Source organism: Lipomyces japonicus (assembly GCF_038497905.1).
Source record: "Lipomyces japonicus strain CBS 7319 unplaced genomic scaffold V1514scaffold_13, whole genome shotgun sequence".
Taxonomy (NCBI): domain Eukaryota; kingdom Fungi; phylum Ascomycota; class Lipomycetes; order Lipomycetales; family Lipomycetaceae; genus Lipomyces; species Lipomyces japonicus.
The window spans coordinates 157,546-174,496 of record NW_027117825.1 but is presented as its reverse complement, the minus strand read 5'-3'; the positions used below and the strand labels follow the sequence as shown (position 1 = coordinate 174,496).

At 42.9% G+C, this 16,951-nt stretch overlaps 6 protein-coding genes across 6 annotated transcripts; 4 read left to right on the top strand and 2 right to left on the bottom strand.

The window, feature by feature from the left end:
* Nucleotides 1–11: 11 nt before the first annotated feature.
* Nucleotides 12–4,467, top strand: V1514DRAFT_305271 (uncharacterized protein). Its single transcript, XM_066925650.1, has 4 exons — nucleotides 12–662; nucleotides 724–3,109; nucleotides 3,194–3,531; nucleotides 3,586–4,467. The coding sequence occupies exons 1-4, from the start codon at nucleotides 255–257 to the stop codon at nucleotides 4,336–4,338; spliced, it is 3,885 nt and encodes a 1,294-aa protein (XP_066784132.1). The 5' UTR covers nucleotides 12–254; the 3' UTR covers nucleotides 4,339–4,467.
* Nucleotides 4,468–4,562: 95 nt separating this feature from the next.
* Nucleotides 4,563–8,144, bottom strand: V1514DRAFT_319289 (Nrap protein; the record flags this gene model as incomplete). Its single annotated transcript, XM_066925931.1, has 3 exons — nucleotides 4,563–7,394; nucleotides 7,480–7,677; nucleotides 7,734–8,144. 3 exons carry the CDS (start codon nucleotides 8,142–8,144, stop codon nucleotides 4,563–4,565), a joined length of 3,441 nt encoding a protein of 1,146 aa, XP_066784131.1.
* Nucleotides 8,145–8,379: 235 nt separating this feature from the next.
* Nucleotides 8,380–10,541, top strand: V1514DRAFT_292185 (pyridoxal phosphate-dependent transferase). The gene is made up of 2 exons (XM_066925335.1): nucleotides 8,380–8,697; nucleotides 8,753–10,541. The coding sequence occupies exons 1-2, from the start codon at nucleotides 8,540–8,542 to the stop codon at nucleotides 10,359–10,361; spliced, it is 1,767 nt and encodes a 588-aa protein (XP_066784130.1). The 5' UTR covers nucleotides 8,380–8,539; the 3' UTR covers nucleotides 10,362–10,541.
* Nucleotides 10,542–10,622: 81 nt separating this feature from the next.
* On the bottom strand, nucleotides 10,623–11,666 carry V1514DRAFT_328848 (histone H2B). The gene is made up of 4 exons (XM_066927245.1): nucleotides 11,402–11,666; nucleotides 11,327–11,347; nucleotides 11,179–11,229; nucleotides 10,623–11,118 (listed from the first exon to the last, which is right to left on the bottom strand). The coding sequence occupies exons 1-4, from the start codon at nucleotides 11,565–11,567 to the stop codon at nucleotides 10,940–10,942; spliced, it is 417 nt and encodes a 138-aa protein (XP_066784129.1). The 5' UTR covers nucleotides 11,568–11,666; the 3' UTR covers nucleotides 10,623–10,939.
* A 205-nt stretch (nucleotides 11,667–11,871) lies between these two features.
* Nucleotides 11,872–12,647, top strand: V1514DRAFT_328845 (histone-fold-containing protein). Its single transcript, XM_066927244.1, has 3 exons — nucleotides 11,872–12,071; nucleotides 12,139–12,219; nucleotides 12,272–12,647. Exons 1-3 carry the CDS (start codon nucleotides 11,915–11,917, stop codon nucleotides 12,439–12,441), a joined length of 408 nt encoding a protein of 135 aa, XP_066784128.1. The 5' UTR covers nucleotides 11,872–11,914; the 3' UTR covers nucleotides 12,442–12,647.
* Nucleotides 12,648–13,163: 516 nt separating this feature from the next.
* On the top strand, nucleotides 13,164–16,950 carry V1514DRAFT_328837 (meiosis protein SPO22/ZIP4 like-domain-containing protein). Its single transcript, XM_066927243.1, has 13 exons — nucleotides 13,164–13,248; nucleotides 13,299–13,703; nucleotides 13,767–14,186; nucleotides 14,235–14,384; nucleotides 14,448–14,535; nucleotides 14,597–14,825; nucleotides 14,882–15,009; nucleotides 15,089–15,237; nucleotides 15,308–15,616; nucleotides 15,671–16,227; nucleotides 16,312–16,393; nucleotides 16,454–16,794; nucleotides 16,874–16,950. Exons 1-13 carry the CDS (start codon nucleotides 13,203–13,205, stop codon nucleotides 16,922–16,924), a joined length of 2,955 nt encoding a protein of 984 aa, XP_066784127.1. The 5' UTR covers nucleotides 13,164–13,202; the 3' UTR covers nucleotides 16,925–16,950.
* Nucleotide 16,951: the final 1 nt, after the last annotated feature.

Sequence of the window (16,951 nt, the reverse complement as noted above, 5' to 3'; positions counted from 1 at the left end):
ACACGCCGGGTAACACAATCATCAAATTGAATTCATTGTTGACCAGAAAACATACATGTTGAAGTACCTCGACGCGACAAAAATATTACGTCCGTGAACAGTTGTCGAGTTGATGCTCAATAGTTGTATTCACAAAAGTCTTAGTACTTACAATATTTAGTATAACAGTGGTTTTACTGTCAGAGATCACTTCATACACAATACGATAAGAAGTTTAAAGGAAAAAAAGGGCTTGCCCAATTTTTTCTTCAAAGATGCAGTCCACGCCGGATTCGATTTTGCGAAGATCTTCGGTTAGATCTACGCCTCGACGGGCAGATTATTATGCTCAGCGCACGACCAGTCTTCCATCTGCATTTCCACCTTCACCCGTTGTCAGCAACAGATCATTTCCAACACCGGGTCGACCGCCAAGCACGCCGGCACCATTTGCACCTCGGCGACCACCGGCGATTTCGGCACCAAAACCAGCCGAGGAAATCTCGAAACCATTAATTTCAGAACAATACATTGACGTTGGATCACAAAGATTTTATGCATTAAGTTTATTTGCCTTAATACAGGCATGGAAATTATATGACTTGACCCGGCTTCACGGCGGATCAGACGCCGAGTTGGCTTTTGCCTTTCGATACATTGTTATAGAAGGCCTTTATTTTTGGGTATGCGTTAAAAAAAGAATTGTATTCTGGAAACTGAAATTTGTTAACATTTTTTTTTCAGGCATTACCCGTGTTTAAAATCCCGTGGTTGACGTTCACGCCGACCATAACCATTTTTCAAATCGTGGTTAGCTCTTTGATCACTATAGTTTTATCTTCAATTTCAGCATTACCATTGGTTGCGTTTATTTCTGGAATATGGCGGACAATTTCTGACCGCGAACTTTCTGTTTCAGAAACAAGAGTGCGGCAACGAGACATTGTTCATTCTGCAGATCACATTTCCGGCCGACATATTGTTCACATCTTGCCCGAATCCACGGCAAAACTAAACCCTTTTGGGGAAATGTTTTGTTTAGATTCAGGTTCTTCTGCTCTGGTGCATATTCCGATCAGACTGAACGCAACCGAACCTAAATTTATTCAAGTATGGCATGTTAATTTTGATGATGTTAGTTCGCCTACGTTACTCAATTATACGAAAAGAGATTTAAGAAAGATGACTCACGTGCTGCCTTCATCTGTGACTGAGGTCGACGCGAAGCCCTCAAAAATGCTTGAGGTCAAGGTCCCGGTAAAATATCCGGGACTTTACAGATTGGCTAAAGTTGTTGACACTTCAAATTTGGATGTCAGGTTATATCCAGTTGACGTGATTGTAGCGCATTGCCCAAAGGCTTATATTCGGAGTCAGTCATCGTTAAGCCCAGATAGATGTATTGGTGGTGTTGATTCACCGTACCTGACGGTGGATGGCGTGCCCCCGCTTCGTGTTAAATATTCGAGATCAATTAAAGGTCGCGATGCCATGTTTTCAGTTCAGAGTATTCAACCGGATTATTTTGAGTCGCCATTGAATCAGGGAAAGCCTTCTCGCACTGGTAGAATATGGAACGCAAATGAAATTCTCGATTGGGCAAACACCAGAACCGTGCCGATCAGTCTTGATACATCTCTTGGCACTGTGGGACGGTGGTCGTATACGATTGATGAAGTTGAGGATGGGTTGGGAAATTTAGTTAATTATTCGAAATTGTATGCTGATACGGATCGTGAGCAAGCACCAGAACTTACTAGCAAGGGGCTTAACTATGGGTTTCTTGTGCACCCTCGACCGACTGTTCGATTTTCAACATGCTCACCGGAACGACCAGTAAATCTTCCGAAGGGTAAAACTCTATCCGTGCCATTGCAATTGTCGCAGAGCGCAGAAGGCGGGCCATACAATGTTGGACTTTTATATACGCCGCTTGATTCATTTGGCAGTAACGAAAAGAAAAACGTTGAGGTTTTGAACGTCACGCTGCGTAATGGGCTGGAAAAATTTATCATTAGCAAGCCGGGCACGTATACGATAGATAGCATAAACGGCAAGTACTGTGGTGGTGATATTTTAGAATCGGCATCATGCGTGGCTTTAATGCCATCTGAACCGACGCTTTCGGTATCATTTGAAGATATTGAAGATAAATGTGCAGGGTCGATCGGAGTTACTGCAGATTTAACACTTACCGGAACGCCTCCGTTCGAAATTAGGTATCAAGTGATCAAAGATGTCGGAACTGGTCGTCAAGTCACAAAACCGGAGAAATTGTTAATCACCAAGACCAGGCATCAACTTCAATTTAGGCCTGACGCGGCTGGTCATTACGTGTATGAATTTTTCATGCTGGCTGATTCGTTGTATCATGGAATTAAGCTTGATCCGGCCGTGTTTCGAGCTGAGCAAACCGTCAAGGTTTTGGCTAGTGCATCATTTGCCAAGGATTCGTTAAACAAGAGATGTTGTATCGGTGACACGGCAAAGTTTGATGTTAATTTTCATGGCATGGGACCGTTTACGTTAAGTTACGAGATCTTGCACGGTAACAAGCGGAAACAACACACAATTTCTGATATTGTTGGACCGACGCAGCAGTTTACAACCCCACCACTTTCCAGCGGTGGTTCTTACATTGTAGTGTTGCTTTCGGTTGAGGATGGCAACGGATGCAAGTCCACACTCAGTGAACAAGATGCAAGGATTGAGGTTAAGCGCCAGAGACCGGCAGCAGCGTTTGCACCGATCGATGGCAAGTCGTTCGTGAGGACCTTACAAGGCAGGTCGGTCAACGTGCCACTGCGATTATCTGGTGAAGCTCCGTGGAAAATTAAGTACGCATATAAGAGTCAATCCGGTGAACCAAAATATGAGTCTGTTGTGAGGAATCATGCGAACGGCGATTTTATTACGGTTAATCAAGAGGGCGTATATGAGATTATTGAGATCGAAGATGATTACTGTCCAGGAACCGTGCCAAAGGGGAATTCATTCGAACTCAGCTGGATTGAGCAACCCAGGTTAGAATTAGCGAACGTTGGCTCATTAATCGAGAACGATGAGTCATTATATGTTCGTGATGATATCTGTGAAGGAGAGGAAGATGCGCTTGAGGTTGCATTATTTGGTAAGTAGTCAGCGGGAAATTTGGGTTTGAGTCTTTTTTTTTTTCTTCTTCTTTCTTTTAACCGTTATTTTTTTTACAAATCAGGCGCGCCTCCATTTTCGGTCGCGTACGAACGAAAATTTCAATTTGAAGGTTTGGCAGGCAAACCTGAATCGTTTGAACTTCAAGCGGTAACCAAGTTTGCCAACATTCGTTTGGACGGAAAGAAGCCGGGAACGTACAAGTACACGTTTAAAAAGATTTCAGACGCGATATATAGTGATCGCGACGTGGCTAAATCATTTAAACCTATTGTTGTTCAACAGCGAGTTCGCGCTCGTCCTGATGCAACATTTGTGAACCCAGGAAAAATATATAAATCATGCGTCAAGGCCGAATCAGAGGATAGCTCGATTGAACCAATAAATTTCAAGTTCACGGGGGTAGGCTTTGCATAAATTAGTTGAATATATCTAACATTGGTATATATGATTTAGGAACCGCCTTTTTCACTCACGGTCAATATTAAGCATGAGAATACCGGGCAAAGTGACACGTTTTCTGTGTCCAATATCGACAGTCATGACTATTCATTGCGGTCGATCCATAATTCGTTAGGACTAGGCCGCCACATTGTCACGATCAAAAAAGTATCTGACGGCCGCGGATGCTCGCGCACGCAAGTCAAGCCTCAACAAGTCGTGGTCAGCGTGGCCGACATCCCCACGATCACGCCAGTTTCGTCGCACGTGCACTATTGCGTGGGTGATCGAATCTCGTACGTGCTCACGGGCGTGCCGCCGTTTGAAATCGAGTACGAATTTAATGGCAAGCGGCAACGAGCCACGACGCATTCGTCGTTCACAAGGATTGCGTCTGATCCAGGAAATTTTACAATCACGTCGATCGCGGACGGTGCGAGTCATTGCAAAGTATACCTGCATGGTGATGAGCTAACCAAGATTATTCATGACGTGCCGACGGTCAAGGTTAGCGAAGGCACGTCGATCATTCAAGACATTCACGAAGGCGACCGGGCCGAGATTGTGTTCAAGTTTTCGGGAACGCCGCCTTATTCGTTTACGTACACGAGGAGTGAAAAAATTGGCCGGTCGGGCAAGGAACGCGTGGTTGAGACTCATACCGTGGCTGACGTGCATGAAGATTCTTATAGCATTTGGACGTCCATGGAAGGTGTGTATGAGGCCATGTCGATCGAGGACAGATATTGCAAGGCCCGGTTAAACTGAAGAAAAAACAAGACAATGGTTTTAATTCCATTTTTTTTTTATTTATTTAATATTATAATTTTTCTTTTATTTTTAATTATTGTACAATAGATTTTCAAGATATTAAAAAAAAAAAACTTTTATTCCGTTACTTCCTTTTTTTTCCCCCTTATTCTTTGTATTCTATTCCAAAACCGAATGCATAAATGAAGTGATTAAAAACTCATTTTTTTTTATTTTTTTTTTTAATGTTTCAATATTTCGACTCGAGAAACGAGATCGCCTCCCAAGATTTCCATTTCCTTAATCATGGCATTCAGGTTAGCCTTGACTCGCGACTTGGTATCATCAACGGTCTTGCTTGTTTCGTTGGATCGATTCACAACCAACTCGGTCGAATATCCCATGTAAACCTTCCAATTTTTGGCGGTAATAATTTTGGGATCCCACACGCCAGCGATAAGTTTGCTGTCAAGCTTGTTTCGAAACAACAACACGTCATTATGGAATACGGTTTCCAATTCAGCAAAAAATAATCCGACCGGGTCCACCAAGGATTCAAAGTTGGGTGGGAACGAAGAATCATTATTATTATTATTATTATTATTATTATTGTTGTTGTTGATGTGAATCACAAAATCAAAATCAGTCAAGGGGGAGACAAAAATGGAATCAAACCGGTCGGACCGTTTCAATACTTCACAACTGGCACGCGCCAGCGCGGTTATTCTGGAAGCCACGACCCGGGATGGCCGTTCTGACGTCCAAAGCGTGCCACTATGTTCGTAATTAACGGCCACAAACATGGCAACTTGTGAAAATTCTGCATCGGCTCGCCTGAGAAGCTTAAAATTATCCCTGATGGATTGCACGTCAGCGATGGATAACGAATCATCAACATCCAAGATTAACGGATCAGTTCGCCAATCCCAATTGGCAAGGAAATAAAGCGTACGCAAAAATCCAGTCGTGGCATTCGCTGGCGTAGTCCAGGGAAATGGTTTTAAAAAAATTGCCAACGTGAGCAATTCAATTAATTCATCACTAACATGAGGCGAAAGATAATGCGCATAAAACCATTTCTTGACCCGGCGAACGGTGGGTGACAGAAACGGGAATCGATGACACAGCGTGGCAAAATCTGACGTGTGCCTGGTTGCCAACGAAAATTTGCGTTGCAAATTTCGATAAACTCGAAGTCCGTGATCCTTATCAGCTTTGTAACGCTTAAACATGAACGGTTCCCTATCGGTTAAGATGCGGACCCGGAACGCATACCCACTGGGCAAAACAATATCCAAAAAGGCAAAATTTTCAATCGTATCCAAATCGCCATCCAATCCGATCTTGGCCACAATCGATCCCTCACTTGCCGTGACAAGACTTTGAGAGATGGCAAGTAAGAAAGCAGTCTTGCTGTATTGCACGGCTTTCAAATCATCAGGCCATTTGGCTGATGTTTCTAACTCAATCACGACATCAGCAAAATCATGCACGTTCTTGATGGAAAACTCTTGAGGTGATTGCACGCTGGCATACCGTAAAAACGGAGATGCCGGTGAAACGGTGCTGACCCGAAGCGGCAGATCTTCAATGTCGATCAATAACTTGCGTAAGGCTTCAAATTGATCAAGACATTTTTGAAAATTTGTAAACGAGTCTAAATCACCAACGGAAGCATCACTAGCAAAATAATTGTTAAGCGCATCAGCCACAAACGTGATGCTTTTGGCAATCGGTTGTCCAAAATGTCGTTCCAAAACGTACGTGATGATCTGACTAACAATGCTTCGTTCGGGATGAGCCTGCCAGACCACGCTTTCAGTAATACTGCCGTCTTTAAACCGACGAAGTTCTGCCTTGCGACCCCAGAACCGGCGAAATTCCTCTGCCTCGGATTTGTCCTCTGCCTCAGGTCCATGAATCACTAGTCGTTCACTTTGTTCTGCGTTCAGTAGCAAACCAATTGTTAGTATACCATTTTGTGACGACGACGACGACAACAACGGCTTTCTCGAGTTTAAACCAGACTGACTCGATTCAGAAAACTTAAGCGTAATCAACCGGGCCCTGTCGGCAAGAGCTGTCGATAAAACTTGATGCACGCGGTTTGCAAAATAAGAGTGGAAAGATGGATTGAGAATGTGCTCAATGTCACCGTACGACTTGTCGTCACGAGCATGGGGCAATTTAATAATGGCAGCAGTGTCAAATTGATATGTCAAGCTATCAACCTTATCTAAAAAGACTGCATCAAAATGATCACCGTTGACGTCATCGAGCTCGTTTACAGTCAACTGAGCCTCGTGCTTGAGTCGCAAGTATGAAGAATTTGACATTTTCCATAAAATGTTCAAGTCAATCGAGTTATTGATCAAAATTGGAACTCCATTAAAGGCTTCTTTAAACCCGTTGGTAGGTCGATCCGACAAGATAAGCGGTGATTCAATCAGGTCATGTGTCGCAATGTAGTTAAGCGTGGCTCTGAACAGTTGATAGTTACTAAAACCTTTGGCAAGAATCCGTGACCCTTTTGATCCGCCACCTTGCAGCAACGAGGCAACCAAGATGGACCATTCGTAAAGTCCAAAACCACCGCCATCAATTTTGGAATTAAACCCGCGTTGCCTGAGCCAGATATCACCTAGCTTGCAAGCATCTCTTAAGCCGTCGCATGATTTAATGGCCCGGTGAAGGAACACGGTGGATGGGAAAAAATAAGAATCTGAGAGCAAACTAGAATTGTAATACGGCGTAGGTTTGAGACTGGTCGACTCAGCCTTGCTATAACGTACACAATTTCGAGAAGGCGCAAGCTTGCCGATGCTTAATGATTCCTCAGCCACGGCAGGAATAATTCGAATATAACATTTGGCCTTGTGGAAATCATGTTCGCTCTTGTCCCGCACGGAATCTAATCGCAGCGCTGGTGACAACACGTCACCATCAAGATATTCATAACTGATTTCAAACGGCAAATCGGCATTTAATTTTAATGCGGAAGCAATATATGCAATGTAAAACGCCCGTTTGTGGAAATATCTGTAATTAAGAATATCCTTCTCTTGCAGTATGCTCTGAAAAAACAAAACAAAAAAACCAAACGTTAGAACAGATTTTTACTTGAGACTCTTTGTCACGTTTAAAAAAAAAAAAACCTACATTAGGAATGGTCACGGCAATATCAATCGAAAACACTTGCGGCGATTTGATTATCGTTTTCAGAGAATAACCACCCACCAAATTAAAATCAGATGGCGTTTCATATTTAAACCTGTATTGAGAATCTTTTGCTGGTTTTGGTTGCGGGAACGGAATCGTAACGTTTGAAGATTCGAGCAATTGTTCCGCTTCGGTAACCTTAAACACGGTCAGTGAAAACAAAGATCTAAAGACATTAACCTTGCACCACTTACCAAAAGTTCTTCACTTGCAGGAATGGTCTCAATAAATTCTTTCAACTTGTGCAAGATTTTTTCCACGTTCTTGATCTTGGATTCGTCGAGTTTTAATTCCACCAACAGTTCATCAATTTCTAATTTGAAAATGTTTGACTTGTATAATTGAACTGCTTCTTGAACGTTTCGAAGATCTTCGGCAAGATGACTGGTCTTGACTTTAGATTTCTTCTTGCCGCCTAGTGAAGCTTGCTGATCATTACTATTTGACTCGGCGGCATCAAGTTCATCATGGTCCGAATCATCAGAGTCCTCGAATCCGTCAGAGTATGCATCGTCTGCGACTGGAGAACTTTCCTGATTAGCTACAGGAGCTTCTTCGATGTCTGTTGCGGAAGGCAAAGTGTCTAAATGTTTTCTCTTGACCATGTTTGACCGTTTTTTGTTCAAACGTGCAAGTCTCTCAATGTATGTCTGTGTTTGCAACGAATAATTTTTTTTTTTTTCAATTGAGCTCATCGCGAACGCTGACTGCGCTTGTTATTGCTAAGGGCTTTGTACCGCACGTGCAGAATAAAATCAAATTTAAGGTTCGCCTCTCCTCAATTGCGCGAAACTTTAAAAAAGTTTTCGTCGAACTCAACCAAAATCTCAACCCGGGGCGGACCTGAAGATATTTCGAAGGATTACAGGGTTATCACGGTCGTTCGTTTTGGAAAGCACGAGAGGTCGCTGATTCGATAGAGTTGGAATATTCTTTTCTTTTTCATTTCAACTAATTTACGGTCATATTTCCACAAATAAAAAAAATAAAATAAAATAAAATGCCGTCAATCGATCGTCCGCCGACAGAAGTCGGGTGTCCGATTCCTGCCAATACCCCACATGCTGTCAGTGTGACGCTTCCCTCGTGGAAGGCAAATGTTGCCTATGAGGAAGGCCAAGATTGGGTTGTTAGTAAGATGAAATCAGGATATCCAAGGTGTGTAATTTATTGGTTACTTGTAATCGAAATTGCTGGTCTGACTCATAATTAGATTTTTCTACCATGAAAAGATTCGGGAACTGTTTGAGATAGTGGAAGCTAAGTTTGGACAGCCTGGTGAAAAATCGATTATTTTTCCGTCATACAAAGTTGCCTGCAAATGCAGGGATTTCATTCTCGCAAAGACAACCACGGTGCCGACGCCGAACGTGCGCGTGGTCGAGGTCACGGTGCCGCCTCCATCAGCTGAAGTTCAAGCCAATGTTTACGTTATTTTTTATACCGGATCCGACGCCGAGGCCGCACTTGCCAAAGCGTTTTGGCAGCATACCGGAGACGGAATTTCTAGCCGTCAGGCCGAATACGTCGGCGATAGATTGAAGTCGGCCCAAACCACAAAGTCAGAACCTAAACCAGTGGAAGTATTCAAGGCAGCAAAGACCTTTAAGCGATATGCTCGGAGACTGGGAGTGCTTTCTCCGGCTAGTGTGCCGTCTTCGGAGGACGAGTCAGATGGATCGCGTGAATTTTCTACATACGTGGAAGAGCGATTCGGCAGGAACTTGGACATTTCTTTTATCAAGGAAGCCAAGATTGCTATTCGGAGACGCATTGCCGGTACTATGGATGATAATCTTGACCTTTCACAAATTCTTGCTTCAAGCCCGCAGCTGTCGACCCGAAACATTGAAGGATTGGGTGAGGATGACGTGTTTTTGTACCCAACCGGTATGAGTTCGATCTTTAATGCGCATCAGCTTTTGTTGTCATGTTTTGAACCAAGAGAGAGCATTTGCTTTGGATTTCCTTATATCGATACGCTCAAGATTTTAAACAAATGGGGTCCGGGATGCTTTTTTTACGGCAACGGTGAACCAGAAGATTTGGTGGAGATTGAAAAATTTTTGCAAGCTGGCAATCAAATTTTAGGATTTTTTTGTGAATTCCCTTCGAATCCGTTGTTGAAGAGTCCGAATTTGAAAGAAATTAGAAGGCTGGCGGACAAGTACGATTTTTTGGTTGTCGTGGATGAGACCGTGGGTAATTTTTTAAACATTCACGTGTTGGAATATGCAGATATCGCGGTCAGTAGTTTGACCAAGGTGTTTAGCGGTGACAGCAACGTGATGGCTGGAAGCTTGGTGCTTTCGCCAGTTAGCAAATATTACAACAAGCTGAAAACGTACTTGGCCGAGGAGTATGAAGACAATTTCTGGGCCGAGGATGCGATTTTTTTGGAACGAAATTCTAGAGACGTTGCGTCACGGATTCATCGCATCAACAATAACGCGGAAGCATTAAGCGATCTTTTAAGCAAGCAACCCAAGGTCAAGCAAGTTTTTTACCCAAAACTTAGCCCGACTCGATCTTTTTACGATCAATGCAAGACCGAGCAAGGCGGATATGGCGGCCTGATTTCGATCGTGTTTCATAATCCTGAATCATCAAAAGCATTTTTTGATGCAGTCGGTACGGCCAAAGGTCCGAGCCTGGGAACGAATTTTACGTTACTGTGTCCGTACACTGTTTTGGCGCACTATACCGAACAGGAATGGGCAGCACAGTATGGGGTTGACGCGCACCTGGTTAGAATAAGTGTTGGCTTGGAGCCGACGGAGGAGTTGGTTGGAACATTTGCAAAAGCATTGGAAAGCTGTTGAACACCGTGGAGGGATCAATTGATAAAAACCAATCACGATGCATTTATGATTCACCACACTTGTTTTTTTTTTTTTTAACATTTATTTATTGGATTGGATAGGCATTTTGAATATACGCAAAACATTCGCGAGCGCTGGCTGGTAATGTGACAAGTTTCCACGTTTACAAATTTATCCCGTTATTAAACAGGAACAGTCCAAGAAGAAGAAATAAATAACATACAACTACATTATGTATAGTTATACTACTTCAATATAGTGTTCAAATTCATTTTAGCCGGAAATATACCAAAATAATAAGCAGTAATGACCAAGACGTCACCCCAATCTGTCACGCGTGTGAGACGCGTCCATAAACGATCGTCGTTCAGTATGATAGATAAAAATAAATTAAAGTATTGTATTTACTTCACTCGAAAAGACATAATGTACACGATAATAACACAAAGCACACGTAAAAATGACACGTATAACCTTTTAAAAAATCACCCATCCCATAAAACCATAACCAACAAAAAGAGGAAAACACACCGTAGCTACTACATTTAATCATCCCAACCTATCAACACAATCGACGTTTACTTGGTGGAAGAAGAGTACTTGGTAACGGCCTTAGTACCTTCAGAAACAGCGTGCTTGGCAAGCTCACCGGGCAGGATGAGACGAACAGCAGTCTGAATTTCACGCGATGAAATAGTAGACTTCTTGTTGTAGGCAGCAAGCTTAGAGGCCTCAGTGGCAATACGCTCAAAGATGTCTAATGCTCGTCAGCAAAATGTAGTGACACGTCATTATAACCAAAAAAGTGGAAACATACCATTCACAAATGAATTCAGGATCGACATGGCTCTAGTAGAGATACCAGTGTCTGACAAATGTTAGTTTAGGTTCTAGTTGCCTGAATAAATTAATCGACCAATCATGTCATGCATGATGATCAATCACAACATAATGATCGAGCATACCTGGATGAACTTGCTTAAGAACTATAAAGACGCGTTAGTTGTAGTGAAAACAAATGCAGCAAAGTCTAAACATACCCTTGTAAATGTAAGATGAGTAAGTCTCCTTGCGGGTCTTGGATCTTTTCTTTTTTTCGGAAGGAGCGGTGGTCTTCTTGCCAGCCTCCTTCTTCTCAGCGGGAGCCTTTCCGGCAGGGGCCTTTCCGGCAGTGGCAGGCTTCTTCTCAGCAGGCTTTGGTGGCATTTTTAAAGTAGATTATTATTTAAATTAAAAAAAATTGAAAGAGAATTGATGGATGAAGTGCGGGTAGTGCAGCAGTAGTGAATGATGGAGAGGAAAAAAAGAAAGTGAAAGTGGACGGCCGAGGGGGGCGCACGCGAGTATTTATATGCGTTGGGCCCAGGAAAGAATCAAAAAAGCGCGCGCGTTTTGCGCTTGTTGCAAAATGTGACAAATTCGATTTGATTTTGATGCGCCCGCGTTGCTCACGCCTATAAATACCCGCGCGCGCCCCCCGCCTTCGTCTTTTTCCCTTTTTTCCTCTTCATTCATCTCTCTCAATCGAATTCATATCAACATCAAAGCAAAAAATGTCTGGTGGAAAATCTGGTGGAAAAGCCGCTGCTGCTGGCACTAAGGCTACTCAGTCTCGCTCTTCAAAGGCCGGTTTGGCCTTCCCGGTCGGTCGTGTTCACAGGCTGCTCAGAAAGGGCAACTACGCTCAGCGTGTTGGTGCTGGTGCTCCTGGTACGTGATTGGTTCGCCACTTGTTAGTTGCGCAAACAATTCGTTGCTTACTAATAACTGCTTGTAGTCTACCTTGCTGCTGTCCTTGAGTACTTGGCCGCTGAAATTCTCGAGTTGGCTGGTAACGCTGCCCGTGACAACAAGAAGAGTAAGTCACTTCATGTTAATTTATTTATTTGTTGATGTTAACGTGATCATAGCCCGTATCATTCCTCGTCATCTCCAACTGGCCATCAGAAACGATGAGGAATTAAACAAGCTTCTCGGACACGTCACCATCGCGCAAGGTGGTGTTTTGCCCAACATTCACCAAAATTTACTGCCCAAGAAGTCCGGCAAGCCACCAAAGGGACCTAGCCAAGAATTGTAAGCGCTATTTGTGCGATCTTGGTTTGTTTTTTCGACTCTTTTTCTGGTTCGGGTATTGGATTTATGATGTAAAGGGGTTTTATGTCAGACTTTTTTTTTTCTACATATTGCTTTGTTTGGGTTCGGTTGTTTGTAATGGTAGTATATGCCTTTGTATATTAGATAGTTGTGGATGTAAATGTATTTTTAAATCATTTCATATAGCATCCGATTTCTGTTTTTTTCGACTTTGATTGAGTGCAACACTTGGGTGTTTTTGAACATGACACGTACACGAGTTTATTTTTTGTAGCTGTGGTTTTGCAACTAATAGGTGTGACCAGATGATCTTTAAGTTATAAACCAGAATTTAACGTTAATACACTGCAGTCGCAGTCGCAGATTGATAAAAGGACGAGGCCTTGCAGCAATATGGAAACAGCATTTGCCATTGCTCGAAAGAAAATATCAATACATTAAGTCACTGGTTATTATTTTCAGCAGCAGAATTCAAAACTCGCTCTGCAACATAGTATTAAAGTCTTGCCTACTATAGAAATAAACAAACTTGTCTCTGCAAGCGAGCATAATGTATTCCATAGCTGTTTTGTCCTTTTACAAAATATGTTTGATTATATTTCAGCAAAAGTCGTTAAATGTATGACGTACTGTCGTCCACGTGACTTATATTATTTGACTTGCTTAGTAATTCTAACCGAACGCGTTTTGTCGAGCAGATTCGGACATTGTAGCAAGCTCAACAATCACAGATTACGCAGAGCCATGCCATCGTCAACCACGATTGAGAAGAGATATGCGGAGATTCGAGGTTTGTTATTTCACAGCATGCTTGCCTTTTCTAACCTGGGGTGGATTTAGATCAAGCGCAAGCCTTGCTTGACGACATAAAACAAGCCGGCGCAACATGGAGGACCGATGGTCATCAGATCCGAATCCAAGCGTTAGCATTGAGCAGCACGGCTGAACAATTTATTGCCACGTTTTTAAAAAGCAAGCAACAGCAGTCTCGTGTTGAATTGGATTCTAGCTTGGATCGAATCGCAACCGAGTTATGGAACCAATCGACCATATGCATCCGGCAATTGGCTGACGCCGCGGATGTGGCCGCAGGTGACAGTGCGAGAATTGCACGGGTTGGCATGATGACCGTTCGTGCTACTGCGTGTGTTTTGATTGAATGTTGCCAGAAATTGTCACCGTCAACCGCAGGTGTTGAGATGCGCGCAATCAAATGTTACTTCAAGTCGATAAAACTCTGTCTCGGTAAAGCCTGAATTGGTAGACGATTTATGGTTTTTTTTTTGTTTTCTAGCTGACCCGTACTAGATTATGATGATGTTTCTTTGGCAACGTCATTAACTGATCGAGTTGGTAAATTGCTTAACCTGACCGACGGAATCAGCGATGGCGATACCCGATTGAGCAATCAGCAGGACTACATGGCGCAGTGTGAATTTCAGATATTAAGAGTATTCCTTGCATGGAAGCATAAAAACAGAATTTTAATGACCAACATGATTGAACGCATGCCACTAGTGTCAACCCAATTTGCCATTCCTGCTCGTAAAGTGGCACCGATGGTGGAAATCTTAATAGAAATCGGTACTGAACATGATCGTGACGGCGACCATGTTGCAGCCCAAATTTGGTTTCAACATGCCCTTGAATTGTTTGACCGTATTAGTTTTGATGAAGAAGTACAGGAAACGACGATTGAACTGAAGTTTGATGTCATGCGGAATTACGGTGAGTTTTCATTTGTATCTTAATTTATTAATTTTTTTTAATGTTTAGTCAAATCTCTTGCGAGGTCTTCTAAATATGACAAGGCGGATGCAATATTACTGTCCATGGAAGAGCAATTCCCAACCACAATCTGGTTTTTAATGTTAAAATTTGACCTGCTCATGATCAGAAATGGGTCACCAGAGAGCATGCTTGAACGTGGGGCCCGGCTAAATAGGACTATTGGTCGTGTCTGAATTGCTAACAAAAATTGGTTTATAGTAATCATGCAGATGATCTTTCTGGGTGTTCTTTCTGACACCTCGTTCAGAGTCATAATGGCAAAAATTCAAACTTTACTTCGAATCAAGTAAGGCATTAAATCCCAAAAAAAAAAAAAAAAAAAAAATTTTTTGTTAATACCGATTTAGCAAGGGAGTGGCATGCAAGGCGCTTGACTATTTATTAACGAAAAAGTTGGCCCTGGATGGTCGCCATGAATGGCTTCAACAAGCATTTGTAACTCGCATAGAGGCCATGGTATCGCCAAATGACCAAAAATCGGAAGATTCGATCATAGCTTTATCGAAGCTGTTTTCTGAAATGGAAAAATTGATTTCACAATCGTTATCCACGAGCACAGTTCATGCTGCTCAAATTGTAAAGTTTTTTTTTCTTTTTTCTTTTATGGCCTGCAGACTTCTGATTTGGAATAGTTACTTTGGCGTGCGGGGGAATCTTTTTTTGCCAGTGACAAGTTTGCAGATGCATTAGCTTGGTTCAAACTGTGCATGCACAATCTATTTGAAAATTCTGGTGAATTAAACATAGCCAAAATATGCCGGTAAGCGCCATCGTATTTATGTGTTCTGTGACTTTTTTATTTTTATTTTTTTTTCCATCTGATGATTGTGATAATACAGAAAGATCATGTTGTGCGAATTTCATATTGAGGAATACGGGGCCGTGCGGGCCACGTATGCCACTATGATGGCAAAATCAGCACAACAAGCGCCACTTACACAATATATTTTATTCAAGGCTGCAATGGCAATGCAGGACGAAGATGCCGGTAAGTCACAGTAGTTATTGAATTTTTTTGTTTCTAATTTACGTGCCCTCAAAATCGTTTATTGAAATAGCGTTGAACTGCTTGCAAGCAATTGCCGATTCTGACGTTGGCGACGCCAGGATGCTGAGCGCATGTGCCATGGAGGCGCAGGAAAAGGCAAGCAAGCGTGTAACGTTGGCCGCCATGAAACACGTACTGGACAAAATTGACAGGCTTGACATGGCGGCTGGGCTAACTTCGATAACGGCACGTGCGGACGTGCATGTTGCGACAATGTTGAGGTGCGTTATCCGATTACAGAGCGCCGAATTTGACAGGATATCGGTTGCACAAAGGCAAGACACCGATGCGGATGCAGTCTATCACTATTTTAGCAAGGGTTAGTGAGTCATGTATATTTGTATTATTACTGAACGGCTTACAAAATGTTAAGCGTATTCGTTGGCCAAGGGGAGCATTCGCGCGGGCAATTTGAAGATGTTTGACATGGCTGAGTGCGAATGGTTCACTCGAAGTTCTTACAACTTTGCACTCAAATTATGCTTGCAACATAACGATGCTGGTTCGAGATCGATCACGCCGGAGGCGGCAGTGAAAGTTTCAAACGTGTGTATGAAGTTTATGGAACTATACCGATCGGCCGTGGTGGCAACTGCCACGGCAGTATCATCTGGGGATGAGAAATTGGTTGCTGGTGTGACGTGGCAGGCAGTGCTGGTGACCATGCTTTGCGCGTCAGCAGCCACATGGGCTGCTAGGCATAACGGTGGTAGTGATCACGATAAGGTGGCTTATCATAACGTTCGCAAGCATGTGGAGGCTTTTAAACAAGCATGCCAAGAATATCGATACCACAACATATCTAACGACGATAACAGTCACGATGATGACAATTATGATTTGACAATCAAGACAATTGCCATGCTGACGTGCGAATTTGAAGCAGCAGCAGGATTGCAAGCATGGGCTGAGTTACCTGGTCTTACTGAAGTAGTACCTGACAAGTTTTGATTCCCTCGTATAGCTGATTCTAACCCGGTGATTAAAAAAAAAATATTTAATTTGAATATATAGGAGATTCTACGTTTACGACCTGGGATTGAAGTATATGAACACTTGGTCGACATTGTGTTAACGTTTGAATGCCCGACTGATGGTAATAATTGGGTTGGTTTCATAAAGATTAGAAAAATTGTTGCTGACAAGACCATGTGAGATTCGTTAACCGTGCTGGGCTTGATTGTGAGTGCGACAATGCGTATGGACGAAAATGATGCAAATGCAATGACGAAACTAGCCCGGTGGGTACGGGTGATTGTCAACGTGAGCTTGCCTCGACGGGCGTCAGTGGCAGAGCAAGTGGTGACCCAAATGCGGGCAGCCATGAACCGGACGACAGCGGCGATGGTGCCAACGGAGGAAATTCACTGGCTGGCAACGACATGTTGGAATTTCGGTATTGATTTGTATGCGGCAGCTGACGTGCAAGGTTGCAAGCGATGGTGCGAAGTTGCAATTACGTTAGCCACGCACGTTAGTGAACAATTGCAATCAACGGCAAGTAAAATTTTGTTAAGAAAGCGTGTGATCGTGAGAAATGCTAATTTGAGAATGGGGATGATAATTGGCCATACAGATGCAGACGAATTATTTAAAAATATGCGGTGCCACTACGATGGGGTTGTAAATTATACCTGTTTGCTACAATGATAAT

Coding starts and splice junctions, on each gene's coding strand:
- V1514DRAFT_328837 (XM_066927243.1), top strand. CDS start 13,203: ATGCCATCGTCAACCACGATTGAGAAGAGATATGCGGAGATTCGAG. Junction 14,826..14,881: donor CAGTTCATGCTGCTCAAATT/GTAAAGTTTTTT, acceptor GATTTGGAATAG/TTACTTTGGCGTGCGGGGGA. Junction 15,238..15,307: donor AATGCAGGACGAAGATGCCG/GTAAGTCACAGT, acceptor TTATTGAAATAG/CGTTGAACTGCTTGCAAGCA.
- V1514DRAFT_292185 (XM_066925335.1), top strand. CDS start 8,540: ATGCCGTCAATCGATCGTCCGCCGACAGAAGTCGGGTGTCCGATTCCT. Junction 8,698..8,752: donor ATGAAATCAGGATATCCAAG/GTGTGTAATTTA, acceptor ACTCATAATTAG/ATTTTTCTACCATGAAAAGA.
- V1514DRAFT_328845 (XM_066927244.1), top strand. CDS start 11,915: ATGTCTGGTGGAAAATCTGGTGGAAAAGCCGCTGCTGCTGGCACTAAG. Junction 12,072..12,138: donor TGTTGGTGCTGGTGCTCCTG/GTACGTGATTGG, acceptor AACTGCTTGTAG/TCTACCTTGCTGCTGTCCTT. Junction 12,220..12,271: donor TGCCCGTGACAACAAGAAGA/GTAAGTCACTTC, acceptor ACGTGATCATAG/CCCGTATCATTCCTCGTCAT.
- V1514DRAFT_328848 (XM_066927245.1), bottom strand. CDS start 11,567: ATGCCACCAAAGCCTGCTGAGAAGAAGCCTGCCACTGCCGGAAAGGCC. Junction 11,348..11,401: donor CTCATCTTACATTTACAAGG/GTATGTTTAGAC, acceptor GCGTCTTTATAG/TTCTTAAGCAAGTTCATCCA. Junction 11,230..11,326: donor TCTTAAGCAAGTTCATCCAG/GTATGCTCGATC, acceptor AACATTTGTCAG/ACACTGGTATCTCTACTAGA.
- V1514DRAFT_305271 (XM_066925650.1), top strand. CDS start 255: ATGCAGTCCACGCCGGATTCGATTTTGCGAAGATCTTCGGTTAGATCT. Junction 663..723: donor TAGAAGGCCTTTATTTTTGG/GTATGCGTTAAA, acceptor TTTTTTTTTCAG/GCATTACCCGTGTTTAAAAT. Junction 3,532..3,585: donor TAAATTTCAAGTTCACGGGG/GTAGGCTTTGCA, acceptor TATATGATTTAG/GAACCGCCTTTTTCACTCAC.